The 21509-nt window shown below is 33.6% G+C and overlaps 2 protein-coding genes across 14 annotated transcripts; both read left to right on the top strand.

The window, feature by feature from the left end:
* Positions 1 to 6850: 6850 nt before the first annotated feature.
* LOC140881024 (3-epi-6-deoxocathasterone 23-monooxygenase CYP90C1-like) lies at positions 6851 to 11164 on the top strand. Of its 13 annotated transcripts, XM_073286023.1 has the most exons (11): positions 6851 to 7558; positions 7819 to 8153; positions 8273 to 8369; positions 8450 to 8483; positions 8629 to 8753; positions 8852 to 8960; positions 9286 to 9371; positions 9596 to 9877; positions 10385 to 10474; positions 10552 to 10630; positions 10966 to 11164. In XM_073286023.1, the coding sequence occupies exons 7-11, from the start codon at positions 9297 to 9299 to the stop codon at positions 11091 to 11093; spliced, it is 654 nt and encodes a 217-aa protein (XP_073142124.1). In that variant the 5' UTR covers positions 6851 to 7558; positions 7819 to 8153; positions 8273 to 8369; positions 8450 to 8483; positions 8629 to 8753; positions 8852 to 8960; positions 9286 to 9296; the 3' UTR covers positions 11094 to 11164. The 13 variants fall into 13 exon arrangements, with proteins under 13 accessions (XP_073142124.1, XP_073142173.1, XP_073142157.1 ...); XM_073286072.1 differs by lacking the exon at positions 8450 to 8483 and adding an exon at positions 9453 to 9526 and having other exon boundaries at positions 7819 to 8369; XM_073286056.1 differs by lacking the exon at positions 8450 to 8483 and adding an exon at positions 10806 to 10860 and having other exon boundaries at positions 7819 to 8369.
* A 4825-nt stretch (positions 11165 to 15989) lies between these two features.
* Positions 15990 to 17120, top strand: LOC140876475 (uncharacterized). The gene is made up of 2 exons (XM_073280444.1): positions 15990 to 16105; positions 16310 to 17120. Exons 1-2 carry the CDS (start codon positions 16054 to 16056, stop codon positions 17116 to 17118), a joined length of 861 nt encoding a protein of 286 aa, XP_073136545.1. The 5' UTR covers positions 15990 to 16053; the 3' UTR covers positions 17119 to 17120.
* The last annotated feature ends 4389 nt before the right edge of the window (positions 17121 to 21509 follow it).

Consider the following 21509-nt stretch of genomic DNA (forward strand, 5'->3'; position numbering starts at 1 on the left):
CCCTTTCGGGACCCACACCTGGAACACCCTTACAGGTTTGCCCGTGTGTGTGTCCAGAAATCTGTGCGGTTGATAGGCAGTAAATGTGTGTGCTTGTGAGATTGCTGTGTGCTGCTTGCCTTTTTTATTTTCATCAGTTAGCATGTACCTCTTTTGAACTGGCCTGCAATTAAAGTACTGGTAAGGCTTCTCCTTTGACCATATTTTCTTAGAGTAGTTAGACTCATTCCATGGCCTTTTGAAATTAGATTGGTTTTCCTTTCTTCTTTCATTAGGTTTTGGTTTGATCCAAGTTCCTCTTTGATTAGAGGTCTGGGGATCCACATATCCCAGCCCTTTATGCTTAGAGCTTCGTTCGTTCGATACTTTCTGATTTTTGTCAAAGCTGCACTCATCGTGTTCATATATCGTGCTGGACCTGACAAATCTTATTTTGTTAAGATTGCCTTTGTCCAGGCTTGACTGAATACAGGATTCCATAGACTGTTCATTTGTTCCAAACCCTAGACCGGTTTTATCATGTACCGGTCTTTGGATTTCTTGAATCTTGTCAATGGTTACCGAAGATTTATTCCAAGCCTTAATGGTTTCAAGTAGTTTTTTATTTTCAATCAAGGTAGCTTGGAATACTCTTTTCAAGGTGTCGTTCTCAGTAGCCAGCAGACTTAGCTTGACCTTAAGACCATCAAGCTCTTTTTGCTGCATGCAGCTTGATTTGCTTGACTTATCTTTTAGATTAGCTCTTTCTGCCTTTACTTCCTCGAACTCCTTGGATAATGCTTTGTATTCATTAGCCATTTCGTGTAAAGCAGTAACTAAATCACTGTGAGTAAATTCAGGTGAGCCAAAGTCAAATACCTCCTCAGCTTCTTCTTCGATGTCGGCCATAAGGCATTCCACTTTTTCATCATCGCTGTCATCTGAAGAGCTTCCGGTATTGGAGTTGTCAGAGTCAGACTCAGCCCACTTGCTTTTGCTTTCATCTGCTACTAGAACCCTTTGGTCTTTTCCTTTTCTAAACGTCCTTTTATCCTCCTTACCCCTTCTTCTTTCGGAGAATTGCTTCTGATCATTGTTCTTAGGCTTGGTGCAGTCTGCAATGAAATGGCCTGGCTTTCCACAGTTAAAACAAGTAGGACCATCGTTTGTATGGTCCGATTTATGATAATTTTTAAATTTAGAATTGTTTTTACGCATAAATTTACCAAATTTCTTGACAAAGAGTGTCATGGCTTCATTGCTGATTTGTTCAGCTGATCTCTTTGGAGGTTCCTCGACCGGTGGACGTATCACGGTTGAGGTTAAGGCCTTGGTTGGTTGAGATGTGGATGGTTCATCTTCTGTTCTCATGTTGAGCTCGAACTCGTAGGCTTTGAGATCAGCAAAGAGATTATGCAGTTCAACCTTGCTCAAGTCTTTTGACTCTCTCATGGCCACTGTCTTGATCTCCCATTCTTTGGGCAGAGCTCTCATAACCTTCACAGCAATTTCTCGGTTAGTATAAGTTTTACCTAAAGCAGTAAGATCACAGATGATACTACTGAACCGTTCATCAAATTCAGCCATGGTTTCCCCTGGCTTCATTTTGGCGTTGTCATATTTTTGAATGGCCAGAGTGAGCTTGTTTTCCTTTGTCTGGTCATTCCCTTCACACAGCTGAGTGAGCTTCTCCCAAATCTCCTTTGCTGTGGAACATGACTTGATTTTGCTGAACATATTCTTGTCCAGTGTTTTGTATAGGATGTCCCGGGCCACATTGTCAAGATTGGCCTTCTTTTTGTCCTCAGTGGTCCACTCAGCTCTTGGTTTCTCAATCATTTGTCCTGCACCATCGGCTAGAGCTGGGTTGACCTTCATAATTTTGATAGGACCGTCTGTTATGACATATAGCATGTCATCATCCTGTGCTGCAAGATGTGCCTGCATGCGAATTTTCCAATCATCATACTCTTCTTTAGAAAACATAGGAATTCTGTTGAAAGAAGTCATGATTTGAAAACTTCAGATCAGCAGTTGAGAAAGGAACCCGCTTTGATACCACTTGTTGGGATCGGTTCAGAGGGTAGAGGGGGGGGGGTGAATACACTCTGAAACTTTTCTTCTACTTCTTTAAAATGATCAAGTGAAGTTTAGTTCACTTAATCAGTTTTCTCAACTTCTAAAACGTTTTGAACAACTTAAATAGTGCGGAAATAGTTCAGAGGTTTTAGTGATGCAAAGTTTATAATGCAATGTATGAGCAGGATGTGAGATAAGTGGCAGTAAATGCTAAAGCACGATTTTATGGAAGTTCGAAGGCTTAATCCTTCTACGTCTCCCCTTCTTCCACTTAGGAAGGAATTCACTAGAAGACTTTGGTTATTACAACGTCTTGTAATACACCCACTTCAGACTTAGGACTTATCCAATGCCTAATCCGAAACTCCTAGATTTACACAGATAAGATTCTCAGTTCTTATCAGACTGGTGGAAGCTTTCAGAGCAGCTTCAAGTCTCTTCAACACTGAGTATAGTTGAGTTGAGCTTCTCAGACTGCAGAGCGGTCGAGAGGCTTGAAAACCCTAGGATGATCCTTGACGATCAGATATGTGAACTGTAGGCGAGGGTTTATTTGAGCAGTAGATGATTGATCTTGTAAGTGTGCTCAAGTATATCAGATGAGGACTTCTGATATTAGTCAAGTGATTGAAATTTTTCTGAGTTGCTTGTCTCTCTTCGTTGTCTCGTATCACTTGTTGTTGTTTGAGCAATCTTCCCTTTATATAGGTCAATCATCAACGTCTTTATTTTGAACGTTCTGATGCTGCATTGAATGCACATTTAATGCTCATAAATGCATTGATGATTCTGCATGAGGATCGTACACTGCAGACAACTTCCAGGGTCCAAAACTGGAATAAACGGTCGAATGCTTTATCTGCAGTCATTCTGTGTTTTTGCCATTTTGGTACAACCTGTTGTCTTGATTTGCAGGAGTCAACAAATCTTCTGAAACGCCGGTTCTGCTTTTAATAAAAGATCCTGCAAAGAACATCTTGTCATAGGTACTTGTCTCGAGATATCTAGATAGGCAGTTGGCATTCTACCGGTAGAGATATTTGTCCTCTGCTGGTTTGAATAACCAGTCGATAAGCTTGTGACTTCAACCGGTCGAGAGATAAAGGCGGTTGACAAGCTTCCGGTAGATAGATTTATCCTCTGCTGGTCTTGATAGCCAGTTGATAGGCTTGTGACTTCAGCCGGTCGAGAGCAAAGGCGGTTGACAAGCTTCCGGTAGATAGATTTATCCTCTGCTGGTCTTGATAGCCAGTTGATAGGCTTGTGACTTCAGCCGGTCGAGAGCAAAGGCGGTTGACAAGCTTCCGGTAGATAGATTTATCCTCTGCTGGTCTTGATAGCCAGTTGATAGGCTTGTGACTTCAGCCGGTCGAGAGCAAAGGCGGTTGACAAGCTTTCGGTAGAAGTTGTAGTAGGTTCCTGAAATACAATGGTTGGCAGCACATTCCTATACAATGAGTTGTTGTTTGTTATCACCAAAATATCGGATTCAACATAGTTAATAAGAGTAAATATGGAAGTTCACATAAATATACCAAAAGTAGTTATTATACTATCCTCTTGCTTTATTATATAGTAATAGATATGCATGGTATATATATACACACACACACAATATATTATGTATATATATATATATATATATATATATATATATATATATATTTCATCTAATATATATACATGTTTATTTAATTATAAATATTATTAATAATATATTAAAGTGTTTAATTAAATATAAAACGGGTCCACGGGTCCAACCCAGGTTGGACCCGCCGGGTTTTGATGCGGGGCGGGGTGGGGTGGGTCCGGGTCCGGATTTTCCTTTGCGGGGCGGGTCTCAGGTTCGACCAAACCCGCCCCATTGTCATCCCTAGTCAGATTCTCTAACACTCACCGCATGTACTGTTATAAGAAACTATCAGAGCCACGTGGTGTTACAATTTTTTACAACGATCATCTTGCATATTATTTAGCCGTTCAAAGACAAAATATTCTTATTATTGTAAATAATATATACGAATACAAAATTTCATGTTTAATTTTTAATAATTTTGATAGAACGAATAAATTATTGCATAACTTATTTCAATAATGATTTTGTTATTTAATTATATGATAAAATTATTGAGATTAATATAATATTATTGGAGAAATACTTGTTAACAAATCAATAAGTTCAACTAATATTTTCATTTTTAACTTTGGTTTCATAATTTAATAATTTAATGATTTTGAAAAATATCAAATATAACTATGAAAATTAAATAACTAATGTACGATATTTTTGGTTTTTTAATTTAATTTTTTATTGTAATAAAATAATAATTTTTAAAATAATCACGACTCACGACAAAATAATAAATAATAAAACTTATATATAATTTAAGATTAGATGTCCAATTGAACGTTTTTTTATCTGTAAAATTAATTTTCAATTACTATTAGGATTAACTATTAGAAAAGTAATGAAAATATTAACCCTTAGAAAATTACGTAATAAAAAAATAACACTCAAGTTAGTATAGTACACAATTGAGGAGAAGTAGAAGGAAAAACATAAAAGACACTTTAAAAAGATACAAGTATAAAAAAATTAAAGTAAATCACATTTGAACTATCTGAAAAGAATTTTAAAAGGTTATAAATTTTAACAAATTTATTTAATCCAATATAAATTTTAGTAATAGAATAATAAAAGTATTATAGCTAGTAAACTCAAAAAAATTTAAATATTTTTTAAACTTTGTTTACTTGACGAGATTGAGTCATATTCGTTTAGTAATCCAACATTAATCAAATCCAATCAAATATTTACTTACTATTATTTATCCATATAATAGCTTTATTAAAATATTGTAGTTTCTTTATAATAGTTATTAATTAAAATTAATAAAAAAATAAAATCGATATTTATAATTTTATATCTAATTTAATTCATCAAAATAAACATAATATTATGTTAGGATCGAAAATATCTTTCTTAGTTATATGGAGTTCAGATGGGTTAGTAAATGAACTCTTGTCTTTTTCGTGTGTCTATGTTAATCAACCAACTTAAATCAGTGCGGAAGAGATTGATTAACAGATTGAACACAAATCAAATGGCTTGGTAGAATTTGTGAAGTGAGTGAACGTGTTGGGCAGAAGAGAAATAACACAATGACTTGTTTCTGGATGTTCGGAGCTCAATCTCCTACGTCACCCCTTCTTCCACCTCGGAAGGATTCACTCTCTTCTAAAAGACTTTGATCTTATACAAGCAATTTGCACAGATTCGATCCAAGATTGGACTTACACTGCTGCCTAATCTCAGAACTCTTAGCTCACTCAAGAACACAGTCCTTGACTGTTTCTTGTTACAAAGATAGTGTTTTACAGAATGCTCAACTGATCTGATACAATCTTACAACTGAATAAACTCAGCACAAATGATCCTCACTTGATCTGATATGATGCTAAGTGTGTGCTTGATTAGTCTGATCTGATTGCTCTTTGAAGCTCTTAACTTTCTAATCGTGTATTCTCTTCATTTTCTGTAGCTCTCTCATTCTTTTCTTGCTTGTCTCTTGTATTTATAGCCTTCAGAAAGTATCCGTTAAGGTGTCTGACATGTCTCCTTAATTTGCTCTCAGATCTTGACTTTCTGGTTCTTTGTTAGTAACGTTCAAATCTTCATTTAATGCCTGTCTTTTAGCACAAAAGCTCCTTGGTTGTTGAGCTAATCTTCAATTGATCTGCTCTTTGTTTCTTCTGCTTCTTCAATTGATCTGCTTCTTCAATTGATCTCCTTCTTCAATTGATCTGCTTCTTCAATTGATGACTTAAGTAATTTTTCAAACACCGAAACTTAGATCTTGAATTCCTAACAATTTCCCCTTTTTTGGTGTTTGATAAAAGTAAGCAATTTATCTGTCATTTTTCCTCTTTTTGACAATCGCATCAACTGATGATCTTTCCCTTTTTAGTCGTTCTTTTTAGTCGTTCTTTGATCTGCTCTCACTTTCTTTGAATCTGTTCCCCCTTAAAAGGTGATTCCAAATGAAGTGTTCACTTGGATGAATTGATTGATCTGGTTGACTGATCTTTTCTGGTGATATTGAACTGGTCCTTTTTAACTGTTTCTGGAGCTCAACTGATCTGTTCTTGGTCAAATTTTGATCTTGTCTGGTTGATCTTTGATCTGGTCTGGTTCGAACTTTGATCTTTTCTGATTCGATTGATCTTGTTTGATCTGATTGAACTTTGATCTGGTCTTGTTGATCTTTGATCTGGTCTGGTATGTTTCGTCTGATCTGATCTGCTCCAACTTATCTGGGTTCTTATCTCTTGCTCTGTATCTTTGAGTTGATATGTTACCCTCAAGTTGATCTGGCTCCTTTTGCGTCTATTGATCTGCTTTGCTCAGTTCTTCAGTTCTCACTACAACAAATTTGATGTACAACAACATCTAAACGACAACAGTTTTGTGAAAAAATAGTTGTCTCATGAGCTTTCACAACGGATTTATTAAAATCCGTTGTCGTTTGCCTTATTTTATTAAAGAACGACAACAGATTATGACCTACGACAACGGATTTTAAAATGCGTTGTCTATTAGCGCTTTTTTTTATGGCCTACGACAACAGATTTTAAAATTCGTTTTCGATGAGCGTTTTTTTATGGTCATACGACAACAGATTATGGCCTACGACAACGGATTTTAAAATTCGTTGTCTATTAGCGTTTTTTTTTAATTTTTTTAAAATATGTTATAATAAGTATTATAACTTAAAGAGAAACACACTTTCTTTCTTCGCTTTTGATCTCTCGTTTCTTTCCTCATCACTCTCACCATTAATTACCAAACCCTAGCTTCCATAGCACTCTGTCCGACTTCAGATTAGGGGTTGATACAGGGCTTTCGGTCACTCTCACTCCCGAGAAATTTCCAGACGGCGGCTCCTCTGTCATTTATATATAATAATTAAATGACCCAGATTCGGAGGACACGAGTGAGTACACAGACTCGCCCGCGGCGAAAAGAAGGAAGAAATGTGAAGGAGGGAGAGGCAGAGAAGGAAGCACCGGCGCTGCCGCATTGGGAGACTGCAAATCGAGGAATTGAAGGTGGATATCAAAAGACAAGGCATGAGTAATTTGTTGGACGCCATTAACAAGCTCGCAGATTCTATTCAAGCTCTGCTTTGGGTAACAAATAAAGAAAGCGGAGCCACCCATTCTTAATTGATTATTATTATTATTATTATTATTATTATTATTATTATTATTATTTTGAAAATTAACCCCTATAACTCCGATAGTTTGATGTGGCACATGGACCTCAAGCCTTACGCCTCCTGCGACTTCTCCATAGTTGTGGTTTAGGCCAATTCCAGCCTCGAGGATCAAAGCCAGGTCTTTACGTCGCCGCCTGCCACCTATGTTGGAGTTTAAGACGGCCACGGTGGACTTGAGGCTTCCCGCTTCGTCAATCGCCACCTCTTCCCTTATCTCCACAGTATACTATTTTTCTCTCAATTTTGTTTTTGTTGAATAGGGGATTCTGGGGGCTATGATTTAATTTTGTTAGTTGGGTTTTGGAGTTCTTTTTTGTGAGTCTCTATTCATTATTATTTTTTGGTTCTTATTGTTTTTATGGGAAATTATCTTCTTTTTTGTTCGTGTTGTGCGAAAAAACGAGTTATTATGATAGAATTTTGCAGTGCAAGATGATAAGTTAGAAACAAAGTTTGTTTATTTTTACTCTCCGTCCTGTAGAATTTGCCGCAGAGCAAGGGGGATTATCAGCGGAGGTAATAAAGAAGGATTTTAATGCGACCAAAGAAGATTTTACTAAATTAGTTAAGCGATCATTGCCGCTGAATCCACAGATTTCTTCGGTGGGTTCATGTTGCCTTGTTGGTGCAATTTTAGGTGGTGAATTGTATGTGGCAAACTTGGGAGATTCAAGAGCTGTTCTAGGCAGATAACATTCCTACTTGATGTCCTGGATCTCCGTTGGAGCTTTGATAATTCTTGCTGTCATTTTACAGTCACCTGAGCTAAGCGGAAAAACATGGTTCAACCTTTCAGCGGTTCGACTTTGTTTAATGGTTAGCTTCAATTTTTATTGCATGTCCCTTGCTATTTCTTCAATTGTTTTTTAGGAGGGTTTGCCTTGAAAAGCTGCATTGAACGCTATGCAACACTCTCCTGCTACGATTGAACCCAGGCAGAAATCACAAACGTCATATGCATCCTTGGTCACGTCTGTACAGTCCGTGAGATCGCCGGAGGAAAACATGGCTACAAGAATCAATATAGTGAAGGTTATCGAGAGTACCCTTTGATGAAGTAGTAGTGCCATATTTAATTTAATTAATTAATTAATTTGGTTGTGTTTTTTCAGTTTTGGGGAGGTGGGGGTTTATTTATAGAAAAGGGTAAAGATTTAGTTTCAATGTTTTAATTATTTCTTGATATATCATTTGACCATGATCTCGTTGTTAAATATATTAATCCGTTGAATTTTGCAAATAAATCATCATGTATATTTAATTAACACGGTGAATTTAATCTCTTTCCTAGCTCGAGGAACACAAAATAACTGAATCTATCTTCAATTTGCAATTCATGGAGTTTCAATTATGTGCTTTGAAGCTAGCTAGAAGCAAAAGAAAGAAGAGAGCAGAGCGTAGAAGAACAATGTTTTGGTCAACTTTCTTTCTTAAATGTTATTCTTGATTTTGAGGTGTCTGGGTTTGTAATATTGGTTGTTAATGTATTTGATGGTTGTATTTTGAGGTGTTAGAGTTGTGCTTGGTTCATTCTTCGAGACGCATGCTCCGCTTCTGCTCCCAGCAAGGGTTTCGGTTTTACGCTGTCTCTTTGCTCTTCTGCGCATCAAAATCAGAAAGGAGGTATGCTTTTTCTAGTTTCGCATTATTTCAGTAATCTTAATCGAATTTCCACGGAGAAGGATATGATATACGGAGTAGCAAGTAATTAATGGAATCATGAATGTGACTGGTGTTGGAAGTTAATTTTAGAAAATCGAAGTTATCAAACGTATAGGGGTTGCGGCACTTCTTCTATATCTTCTATTGTGTATCAATTTTTATATTTTTACTTTACTTTTTCCCTTATCACACCTTTTCATCGATTTTCGAGTTTGTATATATATAATTATTAGTTACTTGAGTTTTGTTCTCTTGACCTTTAAGTTTCAAATTATCTCTCTTTCAGGTTGAAACTGGATGGAGAAATTGGACGAGACTGAGAGAAAACGAAGATTCACAATCAAAGCATTCATCGTTAAAGCCGCCTTGATCGTAAGCAATTGATTTTTTCTTTATTTTGTCTTTATTTGTCACTTGATTGTTATTTGATTTTTTACATCATCTGACTTTTAGGTTGGCTATTTATGGTTTGAATACATCTACAAGTTGGAAAAAATTTCATAAAACGGCCTCCATCCTTTGATTAGGTCTGGAATTAATGATCAAAGAACTCTATATTTTTCAGCGTTGTTAAAAATCCTTTCTTTTTGCAATAGGCCAAGAAGAGATTGCTAGAAATGGTGAATAAAATTATAGAAAAGAGAAAAATTTCTCTGGAGAAAACAGATGGAAACGAGAAGCCTCCAGTCGATGTGATCGATGCTCTAATACATGAGCTTGGAGAATCAGAAGAGACACAACAGCATCGACTACCATTCGACTTCATTGGTGGGAACATAATCGAGATGATGATTCCCGGAGAGGAGACAGTGCCCACGGCCATGACTCTACCCGTTAAATTCCTTACTGACAATCCTGTTGCCTTAGCCCACTTAGTGGTATGAACACACACTTATTTACCTCTTCATGACATCGAATTTTGCAAAGGTTTTACTGCTACCATAGTTATTCTTACTTGCATTGATTTAAATCGGGAGTGTAGTTGTCACTTTTTGGATTATTATTTAAGATATAAGAGTTCTGATTTGTTTGAAAAGATTGACAAGAATTGGAGAGATTTACGAGTCCTTTGGAGGTAAATTAACTGTATGGATGTGAAATATTTAGAGGGCCGGCCAATAATGTCAACTTCAATTCATGTCATATTCTTGGATTCACGTGGTAGATAATAATGCGAGTAGCCCACATGTTTCAGTCAAAGCGTTGTTTGATAAATTAAATGGCATTGTAAGTAGAGAACTAGGTAGTTAATTGGACGTAGCCACAAATTATTTTACTATATTAATTAATGTGATTTGGCTTGTTTCTTGATCTGTGATGATATATATATATATATATATATATATATATATATATATATATATATATATTCATGAAAATGCTAGGAGGAGAACATGGAAATCAAAAGGAGAAAGGATAGTTCCCGTGAGGAATATTCTTGGAACTATTACATGTCGTTAACATTTACTCAAAACGTAAGATGCTTTATATATATATATATATATATATATATATATATATATATAAACAGGGATTGATCTATAGCTAGAAGGTTATCAGTGAAAATTTGAGACTCGCAAATATAATCAATGCATTATGGAGAAAAGCTCTGAAAGATGTCAAAGTAAAAGGTGCATGATACATTCATGAATATTGAATACATTAAGATAACTCAGCAGTTTTTGGCTTTGGAAAAATTCTTCTTTACAGTGAAGTTAATTAGTTTCATTGTTTCTAGGTTTTCAATACATATGTGGCTAAGCTGACAAATTTTTTTGTCTTTTTCTTGGATTTGTGTTGTTTCAGAATTCATTGGCTCTTTGCTGCATGGCTTGCACGCAATGGGTTGCTTGTTTTCTCGGTAGGTGTGATTTGGATTTCATGACTCGAGACATGTGAGTTGGTGTGTGATTCAAACAACTTAGATGGTTAATTAATTCCCTTTTTTATTTTTTCTTTTTTGCAGAGGGATATTGTTGGACAAGAACAGCGGAGAGACAAAGCTTCGAGATTGAGAACAAGAGGTTTGAAGGCTGTAATGAGGCAAGACGTCGGATACTTCGATTTGCAGTGTGTATTGAATTAGAATTTTAATTTTGAGTGATTTGTAATACTAAAAAAATTGTATATTAAATTTTATTTATGAAATTTTAAATTTTGGATTATTTATAATATTAGAATTTATATAAAAAATTTTATTTTTTTTGTTTTTTATATAGAAAACAACAACGGATAAAATCCGTTGTCGTAGGGGGTCTAAAACCGTTGTAACTGATGATGTTGTCAAAACTGTCCCCCTACGACAACGGATTTATCCGTTGTCGTTCTTCTCAAAGACAACGGATAAAATCCGTTGTCTTTGAGGGCAACGACAACGGATTTTATCCGTTGTCGTAGACACAAATCCGTTGTCTTTGAGGGATACGACAACGGATTTTATCTGTTGTCATAGGTGCACAGTTTTGACAACACCATCAATTACAACGGTTTTAGACCCCCTACGACAACGGATAAAATCTGTTGTCTTTTAGCGTTTTTCTTGTAGTGATCTTCTTTCTTCTTCTCGACTGATCTGCTTTCTTTTTTAATTAAGATGCCAGAGAGAATCTTCATTCCCCCTCAAACTGTTGCGTTTCTCTCCAAATTTTGGGTTGTGTGGTGTATTCTTGTGTTCTTCAAAATCTCTTTTATATGTAAATAAAATCCCATCGATCTTTTATTTTTCACAGTTCTTCATCTAGTCTCCAAGACTGGTGCGGGCTCGCATGCTCTTCATAGCAACAGCGCTATCGCGCTTTGGGGGAGCGCTACTGAAGCTCTATTGCGCTTCCAAGGAGCGCTAGGAGCGCTATCGCGCTTCTAAGGGGCGCTAGTAGCGCTATCGCGCTATTGAGGGGCGCTATCGCGCTATCCAGAGGCGCTACTTTCTTGTTCTGCTGAGCGATAATTTTCAAAAAAATCATATCTCACAATCTAGCCGTCGGATCAAGATAAAATTTGAACAGCAGCTTTAAAACATCTTAAAATTTTATTATGAACGGTGAAGATTGGATATAGTTGTCTCTAACATCCTTAATAAATTTCTGAAATTTGTTGTACTGTAATTCCTTTCTCAATTATTCTCAGTACTTGTCACCTGCAAATACAAATAAAAATATGCTATGGTACCCATATCTTATGTGGGTCCTCGATGGATTAGTCCTTTAGGAACCGAAGTTTTGATTAATCTAACAGGTCGATCATTGAAAGTGTCCCATAAAGTTTGTATATTGTGTCGTGTGTGCTGGTGATATGTATGTGAATGATAAATATGATATACATTGTGTCGTTTGTGCATTGGATATGTTTGTCTAGATTGATTGTACAAGTTAGGCCTCCAATATCTCTTTCGAACGGATCTATTTTTGAAATAGGGTGGTCTATGTTGTACCTTCATAGAGTCTTGTCTTGCTTGACCATATCCAGAACGAACTGGTCTATTTTTGATCCGGCTTGAGTTAGAACTCTCTGGTTCCACATATCCCAATCCTCGATTGTAAAGAGTTTTTGGTTGAGATATAGGTGAACTGACATGATTATCAGGTTCTATATTTTCATATATCATGCTGGACTTGACAAATTTCACATAATTTGAAGTGTTCTTGTCCAGACAGGATTGAGTAATTGGCTCAGCTTGTTTGCAGTCCTTGTCACTAAATCCGAGACCTGTCTTGTCTCCAAAAGATTTTTGTGACTCTTGCATCTCAGTTAAAAATGTTGATGACTTATTCCAGGTGGTGGTCAGCTCAGTCAGTCTTAAATTTTCTGATCTTAACCGCTGACTTTCAACTTGTAGCTTATTATTTTCAGTCTTAAGCTTGGCAATCTCTGATTCTAGACTGATTTTCTCAACTGATGTTTCCGAATTGGGTTCAGTTGAGCAGTCCGACAGATTATTTTGCTTGGCCTTAACTTCCTCAAATGCTAAGTACAGTCGTTGATACTCATTACTCATGTCATGTAATGCATTTGCTAAATCTTCTCGTGTAAATTCATCTGAGTTGAAATCAAATACCTGTTCACTGGAGAAGAGTTGATCTGATGATTGATTGCTGATAGATGGTTGGTCACTTTTGGCCACGAGGCATCTATCTTCATCTTTGTCATCAGAACTTGATGTGCTTACTGAACAACAAGATTCTTCAATAAAAGCGATTGGTTTAGTTGAACAACTTTCTTGTAAGTCAGATGGATAGATTGGTTGACTTGTGCTCTCTTCATCATTTGATCTGGAACTATCTGAGCAGCAGGGTTCTTTGAGATCTTCAATTAATGGACACTTGATCTGCTCAGCCTCCTCATTATTTTCAAATTTGATCAACTGTTGCCAAAGATTCTTAGCAGTGGAGCATGTCTCAATAGTTTTGGCAGTGCAGTTGTCCACGGTGGTGTACCAGAAGCTTTTAGCAATATCACTGAATGCGGCCATTTGAATATGTTCAGAGACGAGAAAGAACCTCGCTCTAATACCACTTGATAGGATCGAAAATGTCTTTCTCAAACTGCTTCCAGCTTAAGTTATTTGATCTGCTCCTTGTCTTCTGCCTTTTCTTCTTCAATTGATATGCTTCTTCAATTGATGACTTAAGTAATTTTTCAAACACCGAAACTTAGATCTTGAATTCCTAACATATTATTTAACTTATCAATCATTATTCCATATACCCTCCCTTTTTTTAATCAATCTAATCCAATTTTTCTCAACCAACAAGTAATAAAATTTCTTTCTAACTCATTTGATTAACTTATAAACAATAATATCAATAAATCGATACGTCCACGTATATCAGCAATTGATGTCTGTAAATTATATTTAAAATATTTAAAAAAACAAACAAAACAGAATCACACCATATTAAATATTGATTTGTGTTAAAGAGAACCAGTAACTAATGTCAACGTATATGACAAGTTATATGTACTAGTAATATTATAAATATACAAGTTGTATAAATTATTTTGAATTAATGTATACCTCGTGGTTAATTGAATAACTAACATTAGTGATTTATTAAATATCACCTAACATTATACATGTGTGAATTATTTCAAAAATAAATTGATAAACATGGTTAATTGAGTCACATATAAGAGCAAAATGGATGAATAAAATTATATGCTTTAATAAAAATTAATTCATTTGATTTTATTTTTTTTGCTTCAGATAGAAAAATTTTATTTTTGTTTTCTAAAACGAAGAAAATAAAATACATATAGTGTTTTGTTATTTTTTTATAATTTAATATGATATTTTAATACTTGCATAAATACTGAGATGAATTTTTATTTTATTTTTATATTTAAAAATAGATATATTGATATCCATAATTAATAATTTCTATAATAATTTATTTTTTAATAATATTACCCCAAACTGAAGTCGAATTAGTTTAACTAAAAAATTTATTATCTTAAATTTTAATCAATATGCATTTACCTTTTTAAATGAAAAATATGAAAATTTACACTTACAAATATATTTTAAATATATATATTTTTTAATGATATATTTTTTAAATAAAATAAATTTATTTAAATCGATAATTTTAATTATATTTAATATTTTATAAATAATAGATGCTTTTGGATTATAATAATAAAAAAAAAAGTGAAAGAGATATTAGTGGTTATAATTTCGAGTAATAGATAATATAAAATATTTATTTATTAAATTTAAATATGTAAAACAAAATCTAGGAGATGATTTGATGTCTTTTCAACTACTTTTTTGAAAATGCAATCAATTAATGTGGTGAGAGATATAATTTTAAATTTAAATATAATAATAGGTGAAAATGTTATAATTGTCACATAAAATATAATATTACATGAACACCCTTAATAATGAACCTCAAAATTACAAAAAAATCCATTCTACCCGGCCAGATTCAGCAATGGAAATCAATAAAAACAAAAATTGCAATAAATTTGGTGGTCAGCGGAGACTCTTGGAATTCTAAGAAATTGAACTGAATAATGGGTACGTGCCCCTTCACATTCTTCAAACTTAGCCGATAAATAGATTGCTTGCTCCAAACTCGAACTAATTTTCTGCAAATACTCAAACTATTTAGTTATATCATGACTCTAGATTGGTTCTGATCGTTTGCGGCCAGGAGTACTGGAGCATTACGAGAGGAAATTCTTTGGGTTGTAAGTATATTTTAATTCTGTGTCTTTTACTTTTAACTGACTAAGCGCAATTTTAAGGTTTTCATTTATAAACATATATCATGGGATCTCATGCATTGAGAAATAGACAAACACGCCACAAACTTTAGATATGTTGTGTTCTTCTTTTTTCTTTTTTCTTTTTCCCCCTGTAATGTGAAATTCATAGCCAAACAAATTAGAAAACTGGATTCAATTACATTATTTCCTCCTTTTCAAATAGGAGCGAGCGTTATATATATATATATATATATTATATGATGATTTAAAAAAATATTCATGATGGTTATAATTTATAAGGTCCCTTTTGTTATATTCCTTGGGAATGTCCCTAAGGTTCATTGCTATATATATATTGGAGATGAATCGGATTTCACTCCACTCTTAGCTAGGATGTTACCTAATGATAAAACTAAAGATGAATATTTTACTCTGTGGAATCCATTAAAAAATATGTGGTTGATTGCATTATTTGGTTAAAACGTGAGGTTCACTAAAAAGTGTGTGGACCTCGTATACATTTACAAATATTATTCTTTGATAAAGCAAGGTTACTCTCAGTTTCGGATGTTCCGTTAGGATCCAAAACTCAATCCATTTAATAACAATAAAAATAATAATTTACTTTTTTCCAGGTTGGTCTGAAATGATGCATACGCAATTAATCTAATCTTTCATGCAGCTAGGAGGCATATATATATATTATTCTTTAATTAAACAGTTGTTCCATGATTTTTGAACATTTTTTTTAGATAGATTTAGATATTTAGACATTAATAATTCTAAACAATCATTTTTATCAATATCATCTCGCATAACGAGCTAGGATCCAGAAGATAGCAAAATGGATAGTATGTATAACGTCAATAACCAAAAACCAGTGAAAGCAAAGGAAGGTAAAGCAAAGATAGCGGAAGAAAAGAAAGCCAATAAAGCAAAGATAGCGGAAGCAAAGAAAGCCAAGAAAGCAGAGAAAGAGAAAGCAAAGAAAGCAGTAGAATCAAAAGTTTCTGATCCTCAGGTAACACCACAAGAAACTAATGGGCCGTCGTCCCTTCACATCCTTAACATTAACCAAAAACCAGTGAGAGCAAAGAAAGGTAAATCAAAGGAAGCAAAGAAAGCCAAGATAGCGGAAGCAAAGAAAGCAAGTAAAGCTGAAGCAAAGAAAGCAAAGAAAGCTGTAGAATCAATTAAAGTTTCTCCTCTGCGGGTAACACCACAAACTAATGAGTGTGATGTTAAAGATGGGGACCTGAGCTTTATGGAGATTGATACTTCCAGTATTGTGTCCACGCTAGAGACCTCTTTCCCAAAAGAAGCATTATCTCTGGTCTCTGCCAAGAGCATACTTTGCCATTTCCTTAGTTTGGATCTTGTAAGCTTCGGGAAGCCGCAAAGGTCCTCTACTATATATGCATTGTCTGTCCTTCAGACATCTTCCACCTTCTCCCAATCTCGAGCTGGCCAAATGTTTGTTGAACTCCCTGACATTCTTGCAAAATCCCAGAAAGCGACCGTTACGTTTCGCAAATTATCTCCAAAAGTGAGCAATTTGATATCGGAAAAAGGCAAGAGAGATGAGCTTGTTGCCCAGAGAACAGCTTTGTCCGAGGAGTTGACGCAGCTGAATATCAGTTACGGTGCTAAGGAAGAAGTGATAAGGAAACTGAAAGCCGAGGTAGACCAGCATGAAGCAGATTTGGAGTCTTTGTTGGAAAAAGGAGAAGCTTTGAAGTCTTCTATCGCCCTGTTTGGGCCCGATGTTGAGTGTCTCGGAGTACGTCTGATGGCGCAGAAGGATAATTTTATTGCTTTGGTGAGTTCGTTGCAGGATGCCAGAAATTGGCAGGTAGACTGTTGTATGCGCTGGAACAAGCTGCGTCAAGTGATCATTTTATTAGAATGAATAAATATATATAGCTTATTTGGATGCTTGCGAGATATATATATATATATATATATATATATATATATATATATATATATATATGGGCAACTTGTAGATAACTCACTAAATTAAACATAAGTTTCAATTTACTCCTTATATTTGTCTTTTCAAAAATGCCCTTGTCTTTATTTTAATCATTATTATTTCTTGAAATTATCAAATGTGGAATCAGATTCAAAATCTGATTCACTTGATTCATCAAGATAATAAATATTTTCATCGTCGGACGAAAATTCAATTGTTTTTATTGGATAGAATTCAATAGTATATATTTCTTCGAGAAGTTTAACTTTATTTTTCTTTTCGTTTTGGACATTCATTTGCATAATGACCTTCTTCATTATACAACCAACATGTGCAGTTCTTTCCTTTACCTTTTGGGCAAGGTGGTTTTTTATTATCAAACTTTTTATAAAATTTTCTTTTATAAGGTTTTCTGAAGAAATTTCTTCTAAATTTTTTTTTCTTATAGGGAATAAATTTCCTATTAAAAGATTTATAAGGTTTATTTAATTTATTATGTTTCTCTCGTTTTAAATGTTTGTGTGACATGTTTGTTTTACAACCGTATTCTTTTACTGTGAATTCCATTTTGTCACAACAAAGTTTATTGTTTTGTTTGTAAGATTTGGATATTCTTTTATTTAACGTTACTTCATGACATTTCTTTGTTATAACGTCTTTAATAAATTTAATAGCTCCTCCTAGTGTTTTGGCATAAGCACTAGTTAAGAATTCATCTTTACTATTTATTGGTATATTAGGTATTTTATTAAAAATACTTAATTTATAATGCTCTTTTTTATCAGCATCTATTAACTGATAATAGTTTGTTTCATAATCACATATAAATTCTTCTAGATAACATAGATTACATAATTTTATATTATCCAGAATAAAAATTGCTCTATTTTGTTCTATATTTTTTGCTACTAAATTAGCGTCATTATTAGAAACTCCTAAAAATTCTTGGTACAAGGCATCAACAAATAGTTCGAAATATCGATGTCCTGTCATTCCTTGTGGTAGATTAGTAATTATTAGGTTTTCATCCCAAGTTCTTACTGCTCCTACCAGTGTCATTTTTATCATCTCATGAGTTAAAACTTGAATATTCTCACTTTTGTCTAATAATGGTGTTAATTGAATTTGTACTGATAGTTCATTTGCCCAATGATCTATCTTTGATTTTCTTTCTTTGGCTGTTGAACAACCTAAATCTAAGATATTCTGTTTCACAAATCCTGATGTTTTTGATTATCTAAGAATATCTCTAACATCTTTATAAGATCTAGAGTATTGGTCTTCTGTTATATTTAAATTCTTCATCATCTCTTCCACCACTACCTTCTACATTCGTTCGTAGATTTAATCATGGTCTAGAATCATCTTCAGATTCTGATTCTGAAATATCCATATCTCTGTATTGTTCTGAGTCCTGATGTGAATGATATAATTCTTCTGTATTTACTCCTATTTGTTCAAAATCAGATGAGTCGGTTTCACTAAACATCTCCATACTTATGTTTGCCATAACTAAGGGGATTTCTATACCATGATTCAATTTTGAATGGTGGTTCTTCTTCCATTTTTCTTTTTCCTTTATCTATTGGAAGAACTTCTTTAAGATAGTTTAATATTTCATTACTATGTCTTTTCTGTTTAATTATTAATCTAGTCGTTGCTAAATCAATATATTCTTTGAAATTTTTCTTTAATTCTTGTATTGATTGATTGACTTATTGATATTATTTTCTAAATCTCCTAGATCTTTTTCTAATTTTATTAAGGACGTCATTGCGATGAGGTTGATTCATTAACAATAGCTTGTTTAATTTTAAGAATATTTTGATTCATGGTTCCAATCTTTTCAAGAATATCTTCATCATTTCTAGCAAATGATAATGATCTTCTTGGTACAGACTGTTTTGTGATTTGGAGGTCATCTGAACTCCATCTTTTATAGGGATTTATTTCTTCAATAAATGCTTTACGAGGGTGTTCAATTCTTGTAATATTTTCAAACATTCTTTCAACAGAAATAGTTGGTTTTGTTGAAATTATTTCTGTTTGAGAATTATTACTTATTGCTAAACCGACAACATAGTTTATATTGATCGGATGGTTTCTTGTTAACATAAAATTATTTCTATAAAAGTAATAATCTAATGTTAAAACGTACATAACGCGTCATTTATATTTTTATTAAAAAGAGATATATTGTATTGTGGATAAATACAAAATTTCATCTTTTTGTAACATAAGTTTCCTTCAATTTTTCCAAGGATAGAATCCTCAAAATTACGTATCCTTTTGTCACGAACTGTGATTTCAATTGGTGTATCTATTCCTTCTCGGTAGTGAGCTGATACTATTATTTAGATTCCTCCAATGTGAACATATTTTAGTTCAGATCGTTATTTTTCACTGGCTTTTGTCATGATGGTATCAATATCTTGAGTTGTTAATAACTTCAGAGTAATAGACCTTGATTCGTTATTTATTTTACAAGATCGTTCTTTTGTACGAATCGAATAATAAATTAAATTTTTTCTAGGATTAATAAAATTTGAAATCTTGCTTAATATTCCTGGTTGGTCTATTAGATTTGTTTTTGAATTAGAAAACTCTGTTTTTTGTATCTCAGCAAACTTATTCTGATTAAATATAATATTCAAATTATACTCTTGGTTCTCTTCAGATTCATCAATCTGACTATTTTGATTTGAAATTGTTACTTCTGTCATTTTAACAGATGATAGAACTTTTTAATTTTCTTAAGGCTATTAAAAGCCTTTTTGTTGAATCTATTTGTTCTAATAAATTCTGAAAATCTTCAAAACTATCAATTGAAGATTGACAATTTTTAAGATGTTTCAAATTGTTTTCACAATTTTCTATATCAAAATTTATATTTTGAGAATATAAATTAAAGATATTCATTTTTGTATTTTCATACATTTTCCATTTAGTAAAAATTGTTACTTTTATTATTTTGTTTTTGTTGATCGGATTTCGATAACAAAGTTTGTTCTTATTCATAACATATTGTTATGTCTTCAATTTCATCGTATTCAGAAATTTGAATTATCATTTTCCAGTTGATTGAAAAATGTTTTTTTTTATGATTTTTGAAATAAAAGGTTTGGAGATCTTTTATTTTATTTCATAATTGATCTATTTGACGTAAATCTTTTAGTAAGATTATTTTATCAAATAAATTTTTAATCTCAATATCTAAAGTTAATCCATGCATTAATAATCTGTTTTATTTAACCGCTCTGACACTAGGTTGCGGAATTCTTTAAATTATTATGAATTTTCTCATTCATGGCTTTACAGATCTGATTCATTTATAACTGATAAATGTTTTCAGATTAGTTTGGTTCCATTCATAGGTTATAATTACAAATTTTAGTTGATAAATTGATTCGAATATGGTTAAATCAGAAGTATTTAAATGATATTCATGAAATGTATCATATTCATGAAATGTATCATATTCATGATCATCTTCTATTTCAAACCAGTTGTTTATTATCAATCTTCCATTTCTTATAAAGTATGATGACATGATTAATGTATTTTGACTATTTCTTTAAATTAAGGGCTGCAGGAGATTTAGGAAGGTTACCTTGTTTGAATGAATCTTGATTTTGAGCAGAAGTCAAATCCTTGCTTTCCCTTAACGATCACTTGATCAACTGGTACTTTCTCTATGGATCTCCAGGTTTACTCTAACCATGAATCTTCAATGGTTGGTTTCCAACCTTATCCTCCTTACGCCCTGCTTGTTTAGTTATTAGCCGTAAGACTTATTTTTGTTTCTGATTTTATGTTTCTTAGTTTCAGATAGTTTTCATACGTCTTGTATGAACTAGATTGTAAGAAACTTGAGAAGAGAGAGATACTCAAACTTCACTTATCCATTTACAACACAAACATCTCCTTTTATAGGCGTGGAAAAATGCATACAGTAGTAAAAATAAAGGAAGAGGGGGACCATACTACATAATGGAAAACAACTCATTTTACATCTGAGTGGATGCCTTTCACATGTGGTGTGGTCCACGATTTCATTTGTTTTTACATTGTGTCACTTTCTGAATCACTGGTACATTCGGACCATTTCTTTATTGGTTTGTCTTCTTTGACAGCTGGTTTGTCCTCTTTGACAGATGCTTCTTCTGTCTGAATGGGTTGGCAATGTCCACATTTGTGAGTGGAAATCATGGTTCTTAGTTTTTGACATAACATTTGTTGGGTTTCTCGGGTCATGTCAACTCTTGCTTCATAGATTGGAGCTTCGAATTGAGCTAACATGGCTTGTTCTTTCTTTTGGATTGTCT

The sequence above is a fragment of the Henckelia pumila genome, chromosome 1 (assembly GCF_033568475.1).
Source record: "Henckelia pumila isolate YLH828 chromosome 1, ASM3356847v2, whole genome shotgun sequence".
Taxonomy (NCBI): domain Eukaryota; kingdom Viridiplantae; phylum Streptophyta; class Magnoliopsida; order Lamiales; family Gesneriaceae; genus Henckelia; species Henckelia pumila.